A 25417-nucleotide genomic window follows, 5' to 3' on the forward strand; every position below is an offset into this window, starting at 1 on the left:
CAATTCTGGCTGCTTTGGCCACCTGGGGAGTGAACCAATGGATGGAAGATCTTTCTTTTTGTCTCTCCTCCTCTCCATACATCTGATCTGCCTTTAAAATGAAATGAAATGAAATCTTTTATTTTTAAATTAAAAAAATTTAAATAAAGAGTATAGAAAGAAGAAAAGACAAAGAGGTTTAATCCCCAAATGGCTGCAATAGGTGGGGCCAGGCCAAGTCAAAGCCTGGAGCCAGGAGTTTCTTCCAGGTCTCCCACATGGATGCAGGGGCCCAAATGCTTGGGTTATCCTCCACTGCTTCCCCAGGTACATTAACAGGGAGCTGGATTGGAAGTGGAGCAGATGGGACTTGAACTGGTGCCCATCTGGGATGCTGGTGTGATAGACAGTGGCTTAATTTGCTGTACCACAGCCCATGATTTTTCTAAGTCGAGGCTGTAGGAGCCTGCCCTGCTCTGAAACTATACAGCAGGGTCTATGAATGATCCTGGGATTCATAGGAGAAAGGCCACTGGGACATGGAGAAGGAGCTGGAAGTACATGGAATCAGGCCTTGCTGGTCTGAGACCAGTCATATGAGGCCTGCGTTAGCTGTCCTGTCTCCTTGTGCAGCGTTGTGGGTCCCCACTTCTGCTTCTGTGGTGTGGAGTCCCGTGTTCTGGAGGAAGATTAGGAGTGGTGATGGTCAGTTTTCTTTTATAAGACATCCCCCAGCCCCACAAGCCTCCGATGACAAAAAGTTTCCATTCTGAGGTCCCCGTATCTGTGTACTCACTGGGAAAGGCTTCCTGAGGCCTGACTTCCTGTTTCCGCCCACTGGGGCTGCTTTCCGGGTGAAGCACCAGTCGGCCTGCCTTCTCAGCTCTGCAGGGGTGGGGAAAGGAGCACAAAAGTGTCGCACTGCTCCCCGGGAGGACCCTGAGACCCCGTTCCCCCATGCCTCCTTGGTTCATTTCCACAGAAAGAGAGGGTTTTTCTCTGTTCCTCCCCAGCAGCTGAGTGTGAGTGGCAGGGGAAACCCCTCCTTGCCCCTTTCTTCTTCACTTGCCCTTTTCCAGAAAAGGAGCAGCTTTCCTTCATTCCTCTGCTCATTCAGTTCATTCACTCCCAAGATCAATTCAGACTCAATGCCTGAGCTCCAGCTCTTTATTTTTTTTAAAGATTTATTTATTTTTATTGCAAAGCCAGATATTCAGAGAGGAGGAGAGACAGAGAAGATCTTCCATCTGATGATTCAATCCCCAAGTTGCCACAATGGCTGATGCTGAGCTGATCCGAAGCTAGGATCCAGGAACTTCCTCCAGGTCTCCCACGCAGGTGCAGGATCCCAAGGTTTTGGGCCATCCTCGACTGCTTTCCCAGGCTACAAGCAGGGAGCTGGATGGGAAGTGGAGCTGCCGGGATTAGAACCGGCACCCATACAGGATCCTGGCGCATTCAAGGCGAGGACTTTAGCCGACAGGCCACTGCTCTGGGCCCATGAGCTCCAGCTGTTTGCCCAATAATTACTGTTCAAGGTGCCGAGAAAGGAAGCAGTGGACAGTAACAGGAAGTTCCTAGGTTTCATGGAGCATACATCTAAAATATAGGTTTGAAAGGGAAAGGAGAGAGAGAGAGGCTGCTTCCATTGGCTGGTTCACTTGGCTGCAACATTCAGAGCTGGGCCAGGCGGAAGCCAGGAGTTGAGAACTCCATCTGAGTCTCCCACCTAGGTGGCAGGGACCCAAGTACCTGGGCCATTCTCTGCTGCCTTCCTAGGTACACTAGCAGGACATCAGATCAGAAGCACAGCACGCTGACTGGGGCTGCAGGCTGTGTGCACTTGGTAGCTTAGCTTGGGTGGCAAGGCCGGCTACGGCATTTCACAGAGTATGCTTGTGTAGATGATAAATGGAGAGAGAATTGTAAGACGTAAAGAGGTTATTCAGGAAGTCCCAGCAGAGGTCCAGGTGCTAACAACAGGAGTGAGGCTGGGATGGTGGCAGGAGAGATGGAGAGAGAGAGGAAGTCAGGTATATCCTGTGTCATACGTCAGAGCTTCGTGACTGTGGGGACTGAGCGAAAGGCAGGACCAAGGCTGACTCCTATATTTTGTGGATTTGAGAAATGGAGTCTGTGGTGGTGATATTTAACGGGACAGGCAGGTGAGGTGAGCAAGAGCGATGCGCTGCTAGTCCAGGTGCAGTAACAAGGTCGTAATTCCATGGCTTGGAAAGAGCTTGGTGTCTGTTGCACCCAGCACTTGCTCTCCTGTTGCTCTGTCCTTTTTAACGTGTGGTTTTATGTGATGGCTGAAGGCGGTGGCTGCACTTTCCACCTCTTCATCTGCTTCCTTCCAGTTGGTGGGAGGGCATGGGAATGAGATGGGAGAGGGAGAGGACATGGACATGCTGGTTTTCTGAAAAGGCACACTCCTTCCCACCAAAGCTACCCTTAGGTTTGCTCAGATTCTGCTGAATAAAACCTGGGCATATTCCCCTCCCTCCACCCCCAGCTTGTGCTATAAATGAGTTTGGGAAATGTGATCTGTAGGGCCATGGAAGAAATGACCAGTTCAGTGATGGAGGTCTGGGTCAGGTCAAGAGGTTGTTACAGGGGCAGGGGTTGGGTCTGTGGCATAGCAAGCTAACCCCCTGCCTGTGGTGCCAGCATCCCGTATGGGCACTGATTCGAGTTCCAGTGGCTCTACACTCCATCCAACTTTCTACTAATAGCCTGGACAGGCAGCAGAGGAGAGCTCAAATGTTGGGTTGTTGCACTCATGTGGGAGACTCAGAGTGAGATGCTGGTTCCTGGTTTCGGACCAGCCCAGCTTCAGCTGTTGTGACCATTTAGAGAGTAAACCAGAGGATGGGAAATTTTTTTCTCTCTGTCTCTCCTTCTGTCTCTGTAACTTTGCCTTCCGCATTCAAAGATTAAAATAAATCTTTAAAAATAAGAGGTTGTTAACAGCTCTAAAAGTTAGAATAATGGCAGTGTGGGTGGAGGGTGGGAGCCTTGAAATGAGGATATTGGAGGTGATTGTGGCCAAGGGGGCAGAAGCACAAGGTCAAGGTCTGGGGACCAAGGGAGCTGGAGAGGTTATGGGCATGAACTTGGACAGGCTTGAGGAGGAAAACAGCAGCAAGCAGGGGCTGGGAGACTGGACAAGGGGTTCCTCAGGGCTCTGAGCTTCCAAGGAGGGGGCTTTCGAGGCTGGAAGGGAGAGATGCGCCACCGAGGCAGCTACGGGGGAGAAGGAGGCCTCCTCTGACTCTTGTCTGGGGTCCGAGATGGTTCATGGCTAAGGAGGAAAGCCATTTGCACTTGAGTGGGTTGTAGAGGCCACGAGGTTCCCAGGGAGACTGAAGCTGTGGTTCAGGGTGAGGCGTGGAGAAGACATTCAGGATGCTGGACGTGCAGAGGAACTGACTGCTGGCAGGTCGGGGGTTCATCAGGCACTGTCCAAAGGCTTGGGGGAGAGAGAAGAGAAGAGAGATGAGAGAGAGACTGACTGGCCAGAGGATCAGGTTGTCTAATAGGTCCCTGCAGACTGTGATGTAGAGATGTGGCAGTTAATAGGAGAGGCGTGACAGATGGGAGAAGGTAAAGTCTGTATTGACTTTGGTGATTCCTGTGGGTTAAAGGGGGAGGGGGTGGGGGTAGTAGTGGCCAGTTGCCCTGGATCAGATGTGTGGGAGCAGAATAACCAATAGCCCAATGCAGATGTCCACCTCTGACTTCCACAAGATGTGCCTGTGTGAGGTTACAATGGCCATGGGAAGTCATTGTATTTGCAGACAGAACTGAGGCTGGTCTTATCTGAGATTAGCTGAGAGGGTGCAATGCAGCCCAAAGGGTGCCTCAGCATGGATGAGGGTCCCAGAATATAGAAGCCCGTGGATGGCTGGGTGAGCAGGCCTTGGCTGGTGTGGAACACAGAGATGTGGGGCTGGGGGCCAAACAGTGGGGGAGGCTTGAGGAGCTGGTCAGGGCAAGGGGAGTGGATTCTTCCCTGGAGCCTTGGGAAAGGAATGCAACCCTACTGACAACCCTTGGCTTTAGGCCGAATGGGCCCCACCATGAATTCTGAAGTGCGGGCGATCAGATGATAACACAGGAGTTATTCTCAGCCAGGAAGCTTGTGGTGGTAATTTGTAATTGGAAAGCCAATGCCAGATGAAAGGCTATTTTCTCCAGGGGACTGACCCCTCCTGCAGGGTGGGGGTGCTATGACAGCTGGCCGGGCAAGTGTCTGGGAGGCTGTGCTCACAGGGGTGCTGAGGGCCTTGGCAGGAATGTTCCGGAATGTTCTGGAGCAGCTTTGCTTTCTTCTCTCTTGCCCTCTCTCCCTAGGGGAACGCGCTGGGACAACGCTCCCTGTCCTTGCTTCTCCCCTGGAGAGTGTCTGCTGTTTTTCTGTTTGTTCAGTGGCTTAGGCAGGAGGAAGGAGAAGGCGCCCCTTCCGGACTTGTGTCTCAATGGCATGGTTTGTCCCAGTTTTGGCAGAGACCAGCGTGTTGGGGGTTGTTTGGTCCTTATTCAAGGGAACTTCAACAAGTTTGTGAAAAAATAGAGTGAAAAGATAAGTTTACTTGGGTTGTAGAAAAGTTGAAACCCATGAGTGATTTTTTTTATATGTTAAAAAAAATGTTTAAAGGGTTATTTGAAAAGCAGAGAAAATAGGAGAGAAGAGAGATCTCCCAAATACTTGATCACTTCCAAGATGATTGCAACAGCCCAGGCTGGGCCAGGCTGAAGCCAGGAGCTCAATCCAGGTCTCCCACATGGCTAGTAGAGGACCAATTACCTGGGCTGTTACATGCTCCCTCCTAGGAAGTACGTTACCCATATCCCCCTTCAAAGTGCCTGGGTACAAAACCCAGCTCCATTCCTGATTCTGGCTTCCTGCTAACGTAGTCTTCCGTGGCCCTCTCTGGGGGTTTGGACAGTCAGGGTCTCTGAAGGGTTGCTCTGATTTACAGCTTCACAGATGTAGAGGGGGCTGGAATGAAACTGCTTCAATTCCATGTGGGCATAAAAAACAAGGCTGCTGGATTTTTGGCTCCAAATTATGGGCTTCAGCCCTCAGTAGACGATGCTGTCTCAGTATCTGAACATCTGCTTTCTTTTGAAGTACATTTAGGGTCACAGAAGGCATCCTGGAGGACTTGCATCTGTGGCGTTGATCAAAGGCTCCGGGAATGGTGTTCTTCATTTGGCTTTGGGCTGCACATGCATTGACCTAGCCTGGGGTTGTGAATTTCAGGATGCTTGCCATGGGATTAAACACAGGGTTGTGGCCGACTTCACACAGATAAAAAGGAATAATGCTCACTGTGAGAATGGAGGAAAATACATCAGAATGATGATAAACCAGAGGGCAGAAGAGAAAGGAACAAGCTCAGTGCCTGGAACACTGTCTCTAGAAGTCGCATTCACTTGGAAGCAAGGAGATGTAGGGTCCACGTTAGAGATAAATCTTAGTGTTACAAGTTAGCGAGAAAGGGAAAAACAAAAGAAAGCAACTCTGCTGTTTGAGGTGAGAAAAGACTTTCCTGGGAGAACAGTTGAGTTCCTATAATCCATGCTTGAGGTACACTGGCAAAGAAGGAAGATGTATTCATGCCTTTTTATATTATTATTATTCAGGCAGGAACCAGAAAAGATCAGAATACTTGCTGTTTGCAGGACAGTGGTGGGAGAATGGCTGGGACCCAGAGAGCTTTAACAACCACAAACATCAGGGCAGGTGTTCAGCAGAGTGATTAAGACGCAGCTTGGGACATTCGTGTCCCATATGGGAGTTTGAATCTGCTTGCACATCTTGGCCCTGGGGTGGGAATGGGGTGGGGGCACGGGACAAGCGCTTGATGGCTCAAGTGGTTGGGTCACTGCTGCCCATGTAGGAGACCCGGATGGAGTTCCCAGCTCCTTGTGACTTCAGCTAGGTCCTAGCAGTTGCTGACATTTGGAGAGCGAACCAGCAGATGGGAGATCTCCTTATTCTTCCCTCTTCCTGTCTTTCAATAAAAGAAAATAAATAAGTAAACAATGAGAGCCCTCCCCTAGTGATGCAACATGGAGTGAGGCCGCTAGAGGGAGTGAGGGGTCCAGGAAAGTGTTGTGGGGTGTGAGGGAAGGAGACTGGAGATTTAGTTCCTCCCTCTGGCACTCTTTCCCAGGAACGCAGCTAGATTTGAGGGGTAAGTGTCACCCCTGTACTGAGGAATCGTGCCCAGCAAACAGGCCGTGAAGACAAAACCCGCTCTAAAGGGAACTGAGGCGTGAGAGAGAGATTGAGTCACCTCTGAATTAAATTGGGATGCTTATTTAAATTTCTAAATATCACTGACGACAGAAGGGACAGTGCATGAGCCTCCACCCTCCTGTGGCTAACATAATGCCAACACACAGCTCTCTCTGAGAAGTTTCTCCCACTTGAGCTTTAAGGTCCCGCACTGGGAGCTCCATAAAGAGCTGGCACAGATGAGAACATTCTGGCGAGGTGAAGCCCAGGCTGGGTCTCTTCTCAATGACCACTTAGTTACCACTGTGAGCAATGCGACTCCAGCAGCGGTACTTGTGACTTTGAGAACTGGGGAAGGAAGAAGAAGGGAAACAGGATGTTCCTGACCTGTCCCATTCTCATTTCATTCTGTTCTGACTGCATTCTTTCCTGGCTGATGCAGCATGACCAAGTCCTGTCCCCCATGCTGCCACCGCAAGCTGACTACTGTTGCTGATAGTGGAAGCTGGCTGTGGCCTCCACCACTTTTTTTTCCACTTGTACCTTGAACCTGCATAAAAGTTATTCATGCCATTGCCATTCTCCCCTCCCAAGCTGCCGACACTCCCTCTAGAACCATGCACTGGGTCTTGGGCACATTCTTGCCCTAAGACCCAAAATGATGCTAGTATTTGTGAATTTTGCTCTTGCAGAGCCAATGTTGTATTCCCCCCCCCCCCCCACCATGTGTCCTAGTTACTCTCTGAGAAACAGTGTGCTGCTAGGGCATGAATTAAGTCCCCTTTGGTGTTGCTGGAGTAATTGCACACACTTCAGGGCTTGGAAGAAAGACCAGGATGCAGCCAGGGCTCCACCTCCAGTCTCCCCTGATCCTACAGGAATGCCCTGTGCTAGTAGCTCTCCATCCTCCTCATCCTGAGGGTGTTTGCAAGCTCTCCTCCCGGTCCCTTCCACAGTCACACCTCGCAGACTGGAGATGTCGCTCACCCCAGGCTGGGGAGAAGCTGGAGATGCAGAGACATTGAGAAGCAGGAGTTGTAGTGTGCACACCTGCCCTTTCCCTCCACAGCCACACCTTCAGCTGCCACACAGCCCTTCTCTCAGCTCACCCAAAGAGGGGACACAGCTTTTCTGATAGCTCTTGCGGGGATCAGAGCTTACGGGACTGTTCTTGAAGGAGGAAGAACCAGTAGAAGGAGGAAGGAGTTCTAGCAGGTGGATGGACTCAGGTTCCTCTGGGTGAGAGCTCCTGGCAAAGAATAAGCCACATGTAACTCTGGGAAGGGAAGCATTTTGGACTGCACGTTCCCATATTTTAATTTGAAAGGGAGTGTGTTACTTTGAAAATGAGAAGGGAGTTTGTGTTCACAGCAGGGATGCCGTTGAGTCATTTGGTATTTTATCCTGTCACTTAACGTTTAGTCAAGTGAGCTGTGCTGAGCAGCACGCCTGAGCTGACTGGAATGAGGGAATAGTCTTGGGTGCCGTAGGATCTTGGGGTCAGTTTGTGTTCTGTTTTGCTTGTTTTTATTGTTTGTTTGAGAAGCGTGGAGAGAGCGCGAGAGAGCGAGAATGAAAGAGTTTGCAAGAGCACTCCCATCTGCCAGTTCACTTCCTAAGTCCTTCAGAGATGTGGCTGGGGTGGAGGCAGGGTACTGGGAGCTCAGTCAAGGTCTCATTCATGGGTGACAGAAGCCATCACTGCTGCCTCACACGGAAGGAATCAGAGCCAGAGCTGGAGTTAGGGGTCAGAGCTTGGTATGGAACCCAGACACTCTGACATGGTATCCCAGCCTCTTAACTATTGGGCTATTCTCCTTTTCTCTATTTGAATCCAATGCAGAGAACTTCAACATCAAAAGTAAACTGGCTACCCCCCTAATTCCTTGAGCAGGCAAAAAAAAAAAATAGTGGTCATGCTAGGATAGCTATGACTGATCAGTGCTTAATCATGTGTTTATATTTGATTTGAACATTACACATTGTATATGTGGATTGATATAGCACATGGTCCCCAAAATGTACAATTATCTGTCAGTTAAGTGCAAAAATGCATAAAAAATAGTGGTGAGAAACTATATAACTCTCTTTATCTGAAAATTGAGATAGCAAACATTTTAAGCCTTTGAAAGGATTAGAGGTGTGAATATACATAAAGCATTTGGAATTAGGATTGTCTGCATAGTAGGAGCTTCAGCAAACATGAGCTGTCAATGAAGCCACTTCTGTAGGTCACACAGGCCCCATATGCATACAATGGGAGCTCTCTCCCATGCTCGCTCATCTCCTCTCCCCAGCCCTGCAAGCCACACCTGCAGCTGGTGGCTGAATAGTGGCCCACCTGCTAAGCCCTGAGTGCTGAGGGCTGCAGTGTTGGAGTGTTCCCCCTGCATGTCCTTCCCTGCAAGAGGAGCAGCCTGGAGGGTGCATTTGGCACCTGAGCTTCCATTCCTGGCTTGCTTCCCTCTTCCACACCCTACCCTGTCTAGGAAGGGTAACTGGGTTTGTGCTAACAGTTCCTCCAGCCTCATCTCTTGTTCATTCAGTTCAGCTGGGGTGAGGCTGGGAGACTGGGCATGGCATGTTGGGCTCATGGGACAGCCATTGGTGCGGTGGGTGCTTCCATCTCCCCTTGTGTTTGAACCCTCTTCATCATCTCTGTATTGGCCTGAGCAGGAGTAGCCAAAGGATGTACCTGGGGCTTCTTTATCTCCAAGACATTTCATTTGTCTGACCCTAATTTTCCCAGGAAACTGTGCCTTCAGACCTCAACTCCCTCAGCATCCACTGTCCCTTCTTTGGGTTTTTGATTAGAATTTGTGCCTCGTTTCAAGCTGCAGCATGAGAAAGAAGATCTGTGCAGCTTTGCCCTGTGGGCAGGGTAGGCAAACCAGGGCAAGTGGATCCTTGGCAACTTCCTATGCCAGGAGAGAGCAAAGGCAGGAAAGAGATAGTTTTATTGGTCTCCAGCTCTAAACATATTTCTGCCAGGTTTTCCTCCATCAGGAAAGCACTGCAGGATACTGGTTGCTCTGTTGATGTTCTGGAAACTCAACAAAAAATGTTATTTTTTTTAAAAGAAAATATTTATTTATGTATATATTTCAAAGGTAGAGTGACAGAGAGAGGGAGAAGAGATCTTCCGTCTGCTTCCTCAAATGTTCATAACAACCAGAAGTGGATCAGGCTGAAGCCAAGAGCCTGGACCTCCATCTCAGTCTCCCAAGGTGGATGATAGCAGTCCAGGTACTTGGACCATCTTCCACTTCTTTTCCAGGCACATGAGCAGGAAGCTGGATCTGAAGTAGAGTTGGGACTTGAACTGGTGCTCTGATGTGAGATGCTGGTGCCCCAAGCAGCAGTTTGGCCCACTGCACAGGGCACATCTTTCTACATGTCCCAGAAGACACTAGAGATTCTTCTAAATGGAAACGGACTTCCCCGCATTTGTAGGTCAGAAAGGGACTTCCTGCTCTATCATTGGGCCCCTAACCCCTAGACAGCGGAGCATGGATGTGGTTTGTGGGTCACACCTGCTGGGTATTTGCTAAAAAGACTTGGTGGGTGAGGGTGCAGGTGAAGGGTAGATAGGAGGGCACAGGATGGGAACCTGGGAGAATAAATACACCGACTTGAAGCGAGCTGGGAAAGGAAAGATGTTTGGAGGAGCTCCAGAACACAGTGTCCTGAAAAGTCACTACAGAGAAGTTTCTAGAGGGAGTAATGTACTGGGTCTACAAAGATAGTGAAGAGAGTTGAGGCTGAGAAAAGGCCTTGGGTTGGCTGTTGATCGTGAGTTGGGGAAACAGATGGCAGGGCCATGGGGTCAAGAGGCTCAGGGAAGGGTGGAACCGGTGGAATGCAGGAGTAATGGGAGGAGGGCCAAGACTATGCACAGGTGGAGGGGCTGGGGTGTGGAGAGTTGAGCAGGTATGTAAGCTGAAGAAGATGAGGAGCCTGCATGGAAGGGAGATGGTAACTACAGGAAGACTCCTAATAGAGTCAGGGTGTCCTACTTCCCTTCCGGAGCCCCACAAAGCCAGCACAGAGCCAGCTTGGATTGCGACACCTTTAATGCACACATGGGAGGGGCTGGGAGCTGGTGCTTGGGACGGGGTGCAGCATGGGTGAGGGAGGCTTCTCCCACGGCACCTCCCCACTTGGGGTTTCCACACCTCTCACCTCATAGCTTCATGACGCCGGCATCGGGGACTAGATTTCCCAGATAGTTTAGGATTCCTTTCACCGTTTGGTCCAGATCCTTCCCAATCTTGTGGCCAAGCTTGGCCAGTTTTCCCTCTGAGGTGGTTGCTAAGAATATGGGGAGAGGAATGTCAAGTTCAGATTGTTTCCCTCCCTGTCCTCTTCTACACGCGGAGCCACGACCTTCCCAGGCCCATCTCCAGACGTTCTGATCCCTTTCCCTAACTGACTGCTTCATTTCTCTTTCTATTCCTACATACTTTGCCCCAGACAGCCGCTAGCCCTGCCTGTTTCTGCCTGAAACCTTCTCAACAGCTCCTGCCTCCCGTGGCCCCTACCAGTCATGGCAGGCAGCTCTGTAGTTGCTTCTGTTTGCAGCTCAGTATTCATGTCTTGGTCCTCTCGGGGTGTGGAGTTGGGCACCTTGAGCTTTTGGCTCTTTGGCTTTATGGATTCTTTCATCGGATTCTCTTCGGAAACCAACTCTTCTGTGGAGATGAACACCTCCTTAGCAAGGTCCTCCTTGGAGACCTGGTTCTTCCTGGGGTGGCTGCTGGGGAAGAGCTCAGAAACTGATGCCAAAGATGATGAGAAAATCAGGGACAAGGGAAAAGCTCAATGTGAGAAACAGCCAGCAGGTGTCCCTTCCTGTCCCTTAATGGGTGGAGGTAATGAGTGAATTTTTGCCTTATTGGCATGTGGACATGTAGGGTTAAAACCCACAACGGAATAAAAGTCTAGGCCGTTAAAATGCACGTCCCTGGGAATTTCATTTCTCTTCGCAGATTCACCTTCCCAGTGACAAGAGATGAACTTTGCCAATGCTTGTTCCATTACCCGGGGCATATGAGAAGTTTGCAATTGCTTGCCTTCACCTTCTCCAGCTCCTCCAGGTAAGTTGGGGGAGCCATCCCGAGGGTAAGCCCTGTCCAGGGTCAATTAACAAGACAGAATCCTGTTGTGATCATGGTATTTGGTCTGGGGCTGGGGTGGGGAGTCTGGAACTGATAGACCCCTTTGACATCCTTGTGGAAACCCTTTTCTGGATGGGGGATCTGCTGTGGCCCTTAGCCCCACTCTCAGTGACTACCCAACATGCAGTACTATTCTAATGATTCCTGTTTGTATGATCTTGGCCGGTAATGCAGCAGGTGGGCTCAAACCAGGAGGGACCCTTTTTGCTGCATGTTTTCCCCTGGTAGAGGCCTGGGGGAGCAGGGAAGAGTTCATCCTTTCCCGAACAATCTCTCACCCTCACCCACTCACCCTAACGGAAACATCAGTAGGAGACTTACAGGTGTCTATGTGCTCAGGCTCCAGAAGAAATTCATCTTCTAGCCCTGAAAAAGAAGAGGTTGGGACTGACATTGTGGTTTAGCAGGTTGGACAACACTGGTATCCCATATGGGTGCTGGTTTGAGTCCTGGCTGCTCCACTTCTGAGCCTACTCCCTACCAATGTACCTGGAAAAGCAGTGGAAGATAACTCAGGTCCTTGGGCTCCTGTACCGGTGTGAGACACCTGGATGAGCTCCTGGCTTTGGCTTGACCCCGCCCTGACAGTTGCAGCCATTTGAGAAGTGAACCACCATATGCAAGATCTCTCCACCGCCCCCCCCCCCACACACCTCCATACCTCTGCCTTTCAAATAATTTTTTAAAGAGATTGAAGTGTCTCAATGCAGCTGACCCACAGCCATGCTTTGTAAGCCTGCCCTTTCTTCCCCTACATTCTCACTTACTCTCTTTTCCCCTTAGCCTTTCTAACACATTGTGTCATTTACTTTGTTGCTTTCTTCCTGAAGGTGTGTGGAGCATGACTGAGGTCTCGGTATATGTGCCTGGGATTCAGTGCATGGCACAGGGCACATTCTCAATACATAGGTGTGTGTGAATGTCTCATCCTGGTGCTCAGAAGAAGGGTGGCACAGAAGGGGAGTCTGTCTGAGTGGGCCAGCAGCACCAAAGACTGGAATCTAATTTGCATCCTGGAGGAACCATTATCTGCTCTGGTTTGGGTCCAGTTTGGCCCTTCTGGCCCTAGCCCAATGCTTTCTAGGCTGCAAGATCCCTGGCCATCCGTCCTATGCCCTGGCTCATGCCTGGATACCTAAGTCCTTGCAGGTGCAAACTGCTCCAAATAACCCTTTCTCTGCACACGCATACAATGCGTTACCCTGGCAAGGAGGGGTCTTCCATGGGGTCCAGGGTAGACTCACCTGGAAAGACAGCAGGGGCGGCCGAGGCCAGGCTGGCTAGCAGCAGGATGGTAAGGAGTCTCATGGTGGAACTGCCACAGGGCCTCTCTTCCCTGGGGGCGGCTGCTTGGAGTTGCAAAGAAGGCGGCTGGCAGGGGCTTTATTTATTTTGGGGGGTATATGTGGGCATTGAGGAAACTGCTTCAGGATTGGACCTGAGGCCACGCCAGGTTCTCCTCCTAACCTCCCCATTCCAAATGCCTGTAATTTGGGGAACTGGAGTTTCTGGGAAGCTAGTTACCAGGAAAGTAAGGCCCCCAGCCTTCCTCCTGGCTGGGGCCCTCGCCAAGGGTGTGCTCGCCCAGGTTGCATCCCTACCAGTTCTTGGAATAGTAACTCCTTGGGCGAGCATTCCCCTCCTTTAAGGCACTCACAAATGCTTCCATTTCATTTTTATTTGTGGGACCATTTGATTGTATCTGTCTCCTGCTTTAGAATATTGCTCCCATGACGGCTGGGAGTCTGTCTGTTTTTCTTGCACCATCAAAGTGGCTGGCACAGAAAATATCAGTGGAGTGAATGAATCAAACAAAGGTCAAGCTGTTTCCAGAGTGTAGCTAAAACTCCCCACTGGTTCCAGAATGAAGGAGTGAGGCGGGCCTGGGTTTCCATGCTTGCTGACAGGAGCTATCTGAATTTGCAACGGATGGGCCGTTTCAGCAAGCCAAGAAACCGAAGTTCACAGAGCAGAGATGATTTATACACCGTGACACCTACAGATGGGTTTAGACCTGGGTGTGTCTGCCTCTGCCTCCAGTCCAGGGTCCACAGCTCAAGGAGGAACAGCAGGGTGGAAATCCAGGGAGGCCTCTGGAGGGCATGTGGGGATGTGCCCACCACGCAGGTCTTGTCTTGGTTCTGGAAAGTGAACTGTTGCATTACCTGTGTCCTTCTGCAGATGCAAGAGGTTTTTTTTTGTTTTGTTTTGTTTTGTTTTGTTTTAATTGGAAAGTCAGATATATGGAGAGGAAGAGAGATTGAGCAAAAAAGTTTCCATCCATTGATTCACTCCCCAAGTGGCTGTAACAGCCAGAACTGAGCTGATCGATGGGATGTCCCTGACTGCTTTCCCAGGCCACAAGCAGGAATCTGGATGGGAAATGGAGCAGCTGGGACATGAACAAGTGGTCATATGCTCTTGGAGGTGGATGATCAGTCAGTTGAGCCATCCTGCCAACCCCTAGCTGGAAGTTTTAATGATTCCTCTAAAATCTCCACATTGCATCATCTCGGGAAGGAGAGGGCTGTTCTACCCTTAGACCCAGCCTCAGGAGCGAGAAGATCTGTGTGTGTGTGTGTGTGTGTGTGTGTGTGTGTGTGTGTGTGTGTCTCAGAGTGGCCAAGACCTTCCCCATATCCCACAGAAGGCACTCGCTTGTGCCTGTCAGTGAGAGGACTTCCCTTCCCGTTGCCTGAGGAAGGAGGGTGGAGGGGAGGAGGAACCCCCAGGGTTTGGTGGTTGTCCTGCCAAGGCCAGCACAGCTCTTTCTTGGGGCAACATGGTGAGATGCAGGAAGTTTGTCTTGGGCTGCCTCCCACCTCCCCTTCCTCCCCGATTTCCCCTCTCACCAGCCTGCTCCCTTCCTGCAGCCCTGGGGCGCGGAGGTATGGGCTGGGGCCAGATGAGGCCTTCACAGCCAGGCCCAAGGGACAGGGTTTCAGGGCTGCAGGCATTTTTACACATAACCAACTATCCACAGGCAGAGGCTGCTTTGTGTAGATGCTGGAGGGGTCTCTTGTTGTTTACTCCACTCTCTGCCAGTCTTCAGTGATTTTGTCCTTTCTCTACCTATCCAACTTCATTTCTTAACTCTGCCAACTACTCCTTACCGGAATGTTACACAGATTATCCCCCAATTATAATCATTTGGCTTAGAATTTAAAAATTTTATCTTACAGCAATGTGAAAGTGTATTTTTTGAGCTTAGAACTTTGGCCTTTTTCTGAGCTAATGATATGTGGTCCAGTGCTCTCTTGTCATGCAAGGTGGCAGTAGTGAGCTGGGACATCACAGGGTGAACAAAAACCACAAGGGTGACAACTCACCCTCCATAGTGTGTTGTGTTGTTAACATCGGATACATGGTAGGGGTTAGACGTTTTCAATATGCTCAGTTTTATCCAGGAGAAGAGAAGAGAGAAGGTAAGCAGAGGGGAGGAGAGGAGAAGGGAGAAGAAGATGGGAGGGAATTCCCATCCGCTCATTTACTTCTCAAATATCTGAACAGCCAGGGCTGGGTTGGAGCTCAATTTAGGTCTCTCATGTGATTGACACGATTGACAGCAACTCAGTGGCTTGAGTCAATCTCACTGGCTGTCAAGGTCCACACAGGCAGGAAGCCTGTGGGATGCGGATGCCTTAAAGGCTGGGCTGAATGCCTGCTCCCTCTGCAGTCCGCGTGGGCTGTTGGAATTCAGGATTCCTCAGGATGCAAGCCGGTCATGAGCTGCGGAGCCTCAGGCTGGTGTGTCTGCGGTTCCTCTCTGCGGGGTGCTCTTCCCTCTCCATCTGCTGGCAGGTTCCTGCACCAGGGTCCAGATCCAACATCCCCTCTTGCTGGAAGGAACTTGAGCTCCTCACCCTTGGTTCCTCACTTCTCCTGGGGTGCTATAGCGCATGGTTCCTCTCTCCAACTTCTCACCCCCTGTGTTGGAATCTATTGCTCTGACTGGTCAATTACTGTTTTGAGACTGGGAGTCACAGTTTATTTAATTTATTTAGTATAGATCTTAACACTTGCTAAGTACCCTGGTCTAGTTTTGTCAAATGAGTCAATTTGCTTGTTCAAAGTGGGCCCCTGGAGATGTTTGCCCAAAGAAGTATCTACTTAGTGTGTGTGATCTCTAAAAAAGCCTTCTCCTTTAGCAAGTAAATATTTCAACAAGAATGTGCTGAATGTCTGCCATACTCCCCTGCCGGTGAGTGTAGGCGATCCAACACCGTGTGCAGCACACCTGCTCCCTGCTCGCGCAGATAAGTTTGCCAGGGAAAAGGCAAGTCACTCAGTTAGGTGTGAATTTTGGGTAAACAAGGACACTATTTTTAGCATGACTATGTCTCAAACATGGTGCAAGACACAAGTATGTCTCAGGTATGTCTGAAATGTAGGTACATTTTTAAAGTTTCTTAGCTAGGTTGGCTGTGATTACTCTTGTAGTTCTTGTATAATTTCTGGTGCATTTTCTATCAGGTGATGAAATGAAGAACTATTCTTTTTTCAGGAGCATTCAATTAGCTGCCTTTACTGCTTGGGTTACTTGGATTCTTGGTAGTCAGACTCTGCATACACACACATATGTACATATTTATATACATATATTTAAAAATATATTTAGAGATTTATTTATTTCTCTTTGAAAGCCAGAGCTTGCAGAGAGAGAGACAGAGAGACAGAGAGAGACAGAGAGAGATCTTTCATCTGAATCACTCCCCAAATAGCCACAATGGCCAGATCTGGGCTATTTGTGTCTGCTAAGGGTTTTCATGAGAATTGCAACTTTTGTTCATACAGATACTCTTCTCTGTCTCTTGACAGGTTTGCCCTGGAATAAATACTAGATGATGTTAAGATCAACATTCTGCCTCCACTGCTGCTCCTGGCCCTCTCCATTTTCTTAGTGCACTTTGCCCAACCATTGCCTTTCAGTTTTTCTGAGTTACTTAAAGTTCTCCCCTCCCCCCATTGCCTTTCATGTAATCCCTCTTAGCAGAGACATTGTTCTCATAGTCTCGATGCAGCTCTTGTGGGCTGTGTATCTTGATTTACAGTCCAAGCCCTTCTTGCCTCTATGGAGAAAGGAATACAAAGTGGAGACTATCGTATATCTATGTATATTTCACGGTGAGAACAAGATAAACTTTCATGTGTCATGTGGGCTGCCATACGTGGAGAAACGCTCATCTTGATTGGGCCACTGGTTTGCCCAGGAAAGAGAATAGTATCTCCCCCGTGGTGTGAGACTAGCGGAACTCTGTTGTTCTCAGCCTCTTTTTCTGAGACAGGGGATGGCACTTCAATGGGGCTAAACAAATAGGGTGGGGCTTCAGCATGTGTTTGGTGCCTGCGGTGGCAGGTGCATCCACAGAAGGTGGGTATATCAAGCTGACAGGAAACGTGATAAACATTACATGTCAGCTCCTCTATACTTAACTAGCTGTCTAGTCATAACATATCACAACTGTTGAAATGAAAAAAAAAAAAAGCACCTGATGCACTATTGATAGTTTATTTCTAAACTACAGGCCTCAGTGAAATGTTACCTGTTATGGCAGTAACCATCTCTTATAACCAAAGAATGCAGCACTAGACTCTGCACAGCATTTGGTTGTCACAGTTTCTGTTTTCCTGACTGTCATAACATTTCCACTCAGTCCAGCTGTCCACGTAGCTGGCAGGGACCTAAGTACTTGAACTACTTTTCCCTTCTTTGTCATTAATACATATTTTATGGAAAAGTAATATGAGCCTATGTAAGGGCTCAAATATTACCGCGAGGATTGCCAAAGATTTATTCTCTACTTCAGTCATTCCAAGGAAGATCTTTCTCACATCCCCTTTTACTCGTTCATTCATTCATATGCATAGAATACATTGCATTAAATGGAGTTTTTCTTTTATTCAGTGAATCATAAAACTTTTGATTTGCATCTCTTATTGTGCATCATTGCAATCTTTTGTAATCGTTTCTGTTGAGTTTCATCAAGGACAAACTGGTAGTATTGGGATTAATCCAGCCTTCTGGTTGGCTTCTGTATGTTTTGAAAGCATCTCCATCGTTGCTTGGGCTCTTTCTTAGCTTCTGGCACTCCCAGGCAGTCCAGGTTCCCGTGGTGCTCTCTCTGCCCTGTCCCTGGGATCTACTGTACTGTCAGTGATGCTTGGAATCGGAGGAACAGGTGCTGTGTGTGCTCATGGTTACTGGGGTGCACAGCTTCCAGGCCGCCCAGTGGTCAAGTTAAGAAGTGCACTTATGTCTATATACATCCACGTTCCCACAAGTTAGCTGCACACACACGTGCAGTTTACATCTGCACATTTCTACATCTAGTTATACACATTGAAGACTGTGAGTTATCTCCATTACCATCCCATTCCAGGCCCACACCGCTGACAGAGGCTCAGTCACTCTGTAGCACGGAGACTCCATCGCCCTGCACCAGCTCTCTCTCTGCATCCTATCTAGGCTTTCACGCTAGCACAGCTCTCCCGTCACCTCCTGGCACGCAGCCTCCTCTTCTCCAGCCCCCAATACCTGGCGTGCACCAGCTTTCCTGTAACCCACCCCCCCCACCCCGCCCCGACTATGCAGATGCCTACCCTGGTAAGCTTTACTGAGGAAGGAAGGCAGCGATAGAGGAAGGCAGGCAGGAAGATGATGCACTTACTGTGTACTTTATGTATCTTCTAATTCATTTTTTATGGTTGGCTTTTGCTTTATGACCCAATCTAAGAATCTCTTGCTTTCAAAACACACGTTTGTGCTACTTTTTTTTTTATTCACATGAAAGGTGTGTTTAGTGTTAATATTATCTCAATTTTATCCTTCCTTTTTAGCAATGCCTTATTATTGTGTTTCTCCTTTTGTATATGTTTTTCTGGAAAAATCTGAAATATTTATATTTCGGTTATAGTTTCATTGATTATATATATTTCTGTAAATTCAAATGGTGCATTTAATTATTTATGTATTTAGAGTTGGTTTTCTTTGTTAGTAATGACAAAAAGCATATTTCTCCATTTTCTCCTCCTTTTTGCCATCTGATATTCATGGGTTATAATCATCAGTATATATAATAAAACATATAATATAATTATTGTAATAATTAAGTCTTTAAAAGTAAAATAAATTTGAGAAGAGAGGACAGAAAGAGAGAGAGGAGGAGGAGGAGGAGGGAGGGGAGACAGAATTCTCATTCATTGGTTCACTCTCCAAATACCTGCAGTGATGGGGCTGGTCTAGGATGAAAGCTGGGAGCTAGGATCTGGGAGCTGGGAACTCCTTCTAGGCCCTTCATGTGGTAGCAGGAAGCTGGAGCCAGGAATTGAATCTGCATACTCTGATATGGGACATGAGCATTTTAACTGCTGGGCTAAATACCTACCCATATTATCAGTTCTTGATCTTCATATGCCTATTGTTTGATTTAGCAGGTAAAACTAAAAATCTTTTTGAGGGTCTGGCACCACAGATGAAGCTGCAGCTTGAACCTGCTGCCATCTCACATTGGAGAGACGGTTCATATCGCTGATGCTCCTCTTCCTGATTCAGCTCACGTGCCTGGGAAGGCTGCAGGTGATAAGCCAAGTACTTGGGCCACTGTCGCTCAGATGAGTGACCCAGCTGGAGTCCCCATCATTTGGCTTGACCAGAGCTGGTTGTTGGGACCATTTGGGAAGAACCAGTGGAAGAATGAAAGATCCTTGTCTATCTTGTTTCTTCCTTTCTTCCTGTTGCTCTGTTCTTCAAATAAATAAAAAAACTATAAAAAGAAAAATGGTTCTTTAACCTTGCAAGTTGTATAGGTGTGCCTCCTTTTTAACTTCCTCTTTCTCTTCCTTCTTCTTGGGATTAAAAAAAATATCCTCATGCTTTATAACGTTTCCTCTGTAACCATAATCACTCCATAGCAGTTTCAGCTCTGTCATGCCTGTGCTGGTTTGCTGTTGTTTGTTGAGAATGAATCCTAAAAATGTAATTCTCTCAATTGTTGTATACTTGAACATCTGCCTTGTCCGCCTGGTGAAGTATCTGAGTACCAGTGCTGAGACAGCACGGCTCTCCTCCCAGGGGACTCTGGGGGACTTGCTCCACTGCCTGCTTTTTTGAGATTCATGTATTTACTTATTTGAAAGGCAGAATGACAGAGACAGGGAGAGAGAGAGACAGGAGAGAGTCTTCCAGCTGCTGGTTCACTCCCCGAATAGCTGCAACACTCTGGGTAAAACCAGGAATCAGGAACTTCAGCTGTGTCTCCCCTGTGGGTGGCAGGGGCCTAAAGGACTTGGCCCATCTTTGTGGCTTTGCCCAGGCACGTTCACAGGGAGCCAGATGGGAAATGGATCAGCTAGGACTTGAACTGCTGCCCACAGGAGATGCTGGTGTGACATGTGGAGATTTAACTAAATGCTGGGCTCTCCCCACTGTCTTCTGGAGTTGCAGTCTTGAGGCAGCCTGCTCCCTTGATGGTGTTGCCTAGAAACTCAGGCTGTTCTGTCTTCATCTTTGAAGCTTAAGGAACTTCCTTAGGCCAGTTTTCAAACTGGTATTTGGAATCAGTTTTTGTTTTTCAATCTCTAGATTGAAGATGTTTAAAAATTTGGATTGAAATGTTTAATTTTGGTAAAACACACATGACAGAAATGACCAGCTTTGCCATTTTCAGATGTATGACTCAGCAGTGTCAGGCATGTTCACAATGCTGTGTCCACCTGTCTACAAAATCACAACTCTGTCCCCGTTGCCCAACTCCCCACTCCTCCTGCCCCTTAGCCAGGGCCAAGCTTTCTTTTATTCTCCTCCTGTTATATTATTTGATTCCACATGTTGGGGCCTCTTTTTCAGGCACATCATTGCACATTAGCACATCTGTCTGCAGACAAAGCTTTCTTGTTGTTGCTCCTTAGACATAGGAGGTACTCACAGAAGGATGTGCTGGGCCGGTGATGCCCACGAGCTGTCACGATGGGCAGTGGCGCCAGCCTCCTCCTACCATTTGGTTCTAGTGTCCCTGGGTTTGGCACATTTGTTTTTTTATAAGTGGTATTTGGGATGAGAAGTACTTTCTATTTTCATCCAAGATAGAAGTTACATACCTGGCATTCATTTTTTAAAAATTATTATTTTATTTTATGACACAGTTCCATTGGTTCTGGGATTTTCCTTAACTCCTCCCCAAGCCCTCCCCCATATTGATTTCCTCTATAATAGAACTCTACAATAGTATAGTTCATAAACAGTCATAATTCTGTGACATTCATTTTTTTTCTCACTCTCAATTCAATTGGTTTCAGACTAAGAAGTTATGATATCTATATTCCTGTTTCTTCTATCTGGAAGCACGTTACTGAGTGTTGGTTTTTCCCATAAGTTTGAATATCATTTATGAAGAAAACCATCCACATTGGAATGTCAAAACAACCACCAGCCCAGAAGTAAGCCTGCTTTTTCATGGTCCAAGTGCGTTTGGGCGTTTCATGAAGTCTGGAGACAGGAGGACGATGCTCACTCAGCCTTCTATCTGGCATGTCGGAATTCGCAGGTGCCTGAAGGTTCAGCACCTTCCACCCTCTGGCGAGGAAATGACACGCGAGAGCCATCGGCCACACCACCAGGGGGCGCTGTCCGCCTCCTGTGTCTCCTCCCTGCTTTGCCAGTCTGACTCTTGCTCCTGGGCTGAGAGCTTTAATGAGCACTCAAACAGGGGAAGCTGTTTCCCTCAGACTTTGTCGCCTTTCCGGTGCACTCAGTGTCACCAACGTGTAGAAGGGAGATGGCCCAAGCTTCTTTCTGTCTCTGTTTCACCATGGACCATGCCTGGAGGTGCTACAACTGCTCTCTCTCTCTCTCTCTTTCACACACACACACACACACACACACTCCCCTCACCCACCCCTTCATCCTTCAGGCAATCCTCTCCCCTGGGGCCCACTGTCCACCCTTGATGGGCATTTCCCTCCCCATGTGGGGCAGCCTCCAAACATGTGTGAACGTAATTTTTCAACGCTAATTGTCACAGAACTCCTGTCCCTATTTGTGTGCTTGTGTAAATATTGTGTCTCACAGACTGCGTGAGGCAAAAACCTGGAGGTCAATGAATGTACCTGTGCCGACGTTAGTGAGAGGAGACCCTCCCAACTTGACTTACCTGTGCATTCTGTTCATTTTGAACCCCATCACCACCATCCTCGCTGGATTGCAGCACAGGTGTGGATGCATGGAGACATCCCTTACTTCCTGGTCTGAGCCTTCTCTAGTTGTTACTTTTTTTGGAAAATCCCTTCCATCCTTTTCCCTCCTAACACTGGGATATTTAGGCAGGAGGCAGGGAAGGGACTCCTGATCACACTCTATGGGGTCAAGGCATTGCCTTCTCCTTAGAAGGAAGCAGGTAGCATGTTCTGGTACAGGGGAGTTGTGGGGGGAAGGGATCAAGACCTCAACATATCTTTTTAGAGGACGAGATTTGATCTCTGACAGGGTGACAGTCTACTCAGGTGGGAAATGCTGTGTTCATTCAGCTCTGACGGAGGAGGTCTGTCCCTGGAGATCCCCCTTCATCCCCTTGGCACTGTTGGCAGAAATGGAGGGTGTGTGTGTGGAGGTGGTGAGAGGTGAGAAGGGAGATGCGATTCTCCATTTAAAACGGACCAATGAGAGCTCCTCCCATCTCTGACATCACAGGAGTGTCACAGGAGTGGACTGGATGGGGTGAGGGGAATTAGACCCTCAGGGTGTGGACACAGACAGTCTGTGTGTCTGGCTGGCTCGGCAGGTGGGAGAATAGATGATTTTCTCTTGTCACCTGGGTGCCAGGTGTGGTCCTCAGATTCAAGAAAATAGGTGCAGGGGTGGAGAGTTCCCAAGACCCCTCAGGGATATTTTAGGTATTTGGGGGAAGATAATGCACACACATCTCAAGCATGGGGTAAGTGATGTTCAGGTGCCACACGGGTGATGATTTTCATGTACGGGTTATCACTGCGGTGGCTCAGTGCTTACTATCTCACTGCTTTAGTCACTGCCACACACTCTGGCAGAACTTACAAGAAAAGAGGGATGCGCTTCTACTAAAAGCACCAGAAAGTGCCTGTAGTAGCAGTCGTCTAGTCTTGGCTTATGTTCAGGATGCTGCACCTCCATTCTTTGGGGGCTGATGTCATCTGAGCGAAATGCTCAAATGTCACTGGGAGTCTCGCAGGAAGAATCAGGAGGCTGACCCCAGCTAGAGTGCCGTTTGCACTACAGGGAGGTGTGGATGTGGCTGGGGATGAATGGCAGGCATCTGACTGCCCAAGGGACTGAGCCGGGAACACTCTGTGCCTCCTGGACCTCCCGCTAGGGCTCCTCTCCCACCTCCCACAAGGGCCCAACCCACAGAAACTGCTGCACACAGTGAATTAGATGCTTTAACTTTAATGGCTCGGGGCCAGAAGGGTGGCCAAGGCTTTGAGTTCGATGATGGCTGCAGTTTTTCCCATGGGGGAAATTCTACCTAGAAGGAAAGCCAAAGATGAAGAGAGTCCCAGGCACCGGCTCCGCCCTTCCATCCTCTGGCTCCATCTTAAGCTGCCCACACTCCCGGGAAACAGAGCAGAACAGTGGCAGTTTGAGTCACTGTAATCCTCTCCTCACCCCACCTTGGCAGGGGACCAGAGGGCTGCGAAGAAGCAGGCTCCACAGTGAGAAGGTTGGGGTTAGACTCCAAGGAGAACTGGTCTAATGTTAGACTCCAATGGCAATTTGAATGTGGATCAGAAATTGGAATTGTTTGAGAACACAAAGAGAGGAAAGCCCCCAGGGCAGATGGGGTCGTGCCCCATGTGTGGCCGTATGCCTGTGGGGTGGGCATAAGTCTTGTTCCACCTCCTCAACTCTTTTCCCACCAAACTGTGCCTTAAGATGCACTCACCTGCAGTTAGATTCTCCCCACCTTCAAGAGAATCCAGGGAATTTTGGTATCTTGTCCAGAAACTTTTCTGTTTGGGGAGTAGAACAACCATATTAGTGGAAAGGCACATCATTTGAAACAAACAGACAAACAAACAAAACCCAACTCCCTCCCAGACCTGAAAAGAAATCCCTTCCAGACCTGATTCATCTATAGTTTCTTTAAGTTAAAGGCTGTTTTGCTGAGAGACTCAGTCTCTCATAGGAAGGTGCATGGGTTGGGACAGCAAGCACAGACAGTGCAGGAAATAAATCCAACAGTTTCAGAAACCCGTGAACTGTGTGTGTGTGCGCATGGGCGCACACATGCTGCAGAGTTTACTTATTTATTTGAAACACAGAGTTACATAGAGTAAGGGAGAGAAAGAGATAGGAATGGAAATACAGAAAGAGCTTCCGTTTGCTGATTCACTCCCTAAATGGGTCCTAGGACTGGGGCTGGGTTGGGCTGAACAGGCAACTCAGATGGGCTGCCAGCACTATAGGCAGCGGCTTAACCCTCCATGCCCCAGGCATGAATGAGCCTTTGTGCTCAAGTGGATGAGAATGTCTGGCCCCTCCTGGGCTAGTCTGCGGGTAGAGGTGGAAGTGTCCCATGGCCTACAACCCGAGAAACCCTTAGGCTGCTGATCTGGGCTTGACACAGAGACTTACTCAGCAGGCTAGACCTTGTTGTGGTTGCCGCGGCGGCTGTGGTGGTTGGTGCGGCAGTTGTTGCGGCAGCTGCGGTGGTCTCTGCGGCAGCTGCAAACACACATTTATGATTAGCAAAGCATTCTGTCTTCTCCTTTAGAATGAGTGGCTGAGCCCTAGGACACCTAAGATGTGCTAGAGGTCAGGACGCTGAAGGGACATGGCATAGACCTTGCCCTTCTCAGGGAGATCTTTACAGGACACACAACTCTTGGCAGTGTTGGGGTGGGGCCGGGCTATGCTGAGAATCAGGGAGGCTGAGTGTAGAGGGCATGAAGGGGAGGGGTCCTCAGGGTGTGTCCCGGGGGTGGAGAGTGAGTCAGCAAGAGGTTTGGGCGAGGCAGGTGTGGTGGGACATGAAGAGGCTTCATGGAAAATAGAGCTGGGAAATGAGGTCTGATGTGGGATGGGGTCTCTGGATCAAGCGATGGCGAGTTTCTAAGAGAGGAGTTGGCCCATGAGGGATTCATACCTCTTGGGGCTGTTGTTTTCCTGGTCCTATTTCACCTTATGTTTCTCTGCTTCTCTCTCTCTCTCTTAACTTATATATTTGATTGCCAGAGAGAATGGAGGGGTTGGAAAGACAGAGAGAGAGAGAGAGATCTTTCATCTGCAGGTTCACTCCCCAATGACTGCAATGGCTGGAGTTGGTCCTGGTCAATGATAGGACCCCAGAACTTCATCCGGGTCTCCCACATGGGTGGGTGACAGGACCCCAAGTACTTGGGCTACCCTCTGTTGCTTTCCCAGGCACATCAGCAAGGGGCTGGATGGGAAGTGGAACAGCCAGGACTGGAACCCGTGTTCTGAGGTGAGATTCTGGTTTCCTGGCAGCAGGATCTACCACTGCCTCGCAATGCTGGCCTACCTGCTCCATTCTTCAGTGTGCTCTGTGGGAGCCTCCATGCCTATCCCTCCTCACAGCTTCCCCCAGCTTCCACTCCTGTCCCCAGTTATGGAACCCCCTCCCAGTGGGCAGGGACGGGATGGGGAGGACTTACTGGTCTCAGCAGGAGCGTCCGTGGTGTTTTCTGCATGAGAGGAAGCACAAAGCAAGATGAGAACGAGGACGACCCCCAGCCCACCGACCATCTTCCCTCCTAAGTCCCCGCCAGCTCTGAGGGCCGATTGTGGAGCGTGCAGTGCAGCGCCGGGTGGCTGGAGCCGCCCTTCCGCAGGCTGTGCCAACACCTTCTCCTCCTCACGGCCCAGCCCCTCGCCTGGGACATCTGACAGGGTTCCCTGAAGTTCCTGTCAAGGGCAGGCAGAGGTCAGAGGGGCTCTGGCTGGTGGGCGGAGGGAAGGACTGCACTGAGCCTGGGTTACTGCTTCCGGGTAGGCGGTCAACACTGCGCATGTGCAGAGCTG

The 25417-nt window shown here is 49.1% G+C and overlaps 1 protein-coding gene and 1 long non-coding RNA gene across 2 annotated transcripts; both read right to left on the reverse strand.

The window, feature by feature from the left end:
- Positions 1-10412: 10412 nt before the first annotated feature.
- Positions 10413-12714, reverse strand: LOC121154865 (glycosylation-dependent cell adhesion molecule 1-like). The gene is made up of 4 exons (XM_040977955.1): positions 12651-12714; positions 11728-11772; positions 10771-11004; positions 10413-10540 (listed from the first exon to the last, which is right to left on the reverse strand). Exons 1-4 carry the CDS (start codon positions 12712-12714, stop codon positions 10413-10415), a joined length of 471 nt encoding a protein of 156 aa, XP_040833889.1.
- Positions 12715-22806: 10092 nt separating this feature from the next.
- Positions 22807-23641, reverse strand: LOC121162431. Its single transcript, XR_005884791.1, has 2 exons — positions 23319-23641; positions 22807-22901 (listed from the first exon to the last, which is right to left on the reverse strand). It is a non-coding gene; the product is annotated as an uncharacterized LOC121162431 (long non-coding RNA).
- Between the last annotated feature and the right edge of the window lie 1776 nt (positions 23642-25417).

The sequence above is a fragment of the Ochotona curzoniae genome, unplaced genomic scaffold (assembly GCF_017591425.1).
Source record: "Ochotona curzoniae isolate NIBS_2020 unplaced genomic scaffold, NIBS_Ocur_1.0 contig_1014, whole genome shotgun sequence".
NCBI lineage: Eukaryota > Metazoa > Chordata > Mammalia > Lagomorpha > Ochotonidae > Ochotona > Ochotona curzoniae.

Coding starts and splice junctions, on each gene's coding strand:
- LOC121154865 (XM_040977955.1), bottom strand. CDS start 12,714: ATGAGACTCCTTACCATCCTGCTGCTAGCCAGCCTGGCCTCGGCCGCC. Junction 11,773..12,650: donor CGCCCCTGCTGTCTTTCCAG/GTGAGTCTACCC, acceptor CTTCTTTTTCAG/GGCTAGAAGATGAATTTCTT. Junction 10,541..10,770: donor AGAGCTGCCTGCCATGACTG/GTAGGGGCCACG, acceptor CCATATTCTTAG/CAACCACCTCAGAGGGAAAA.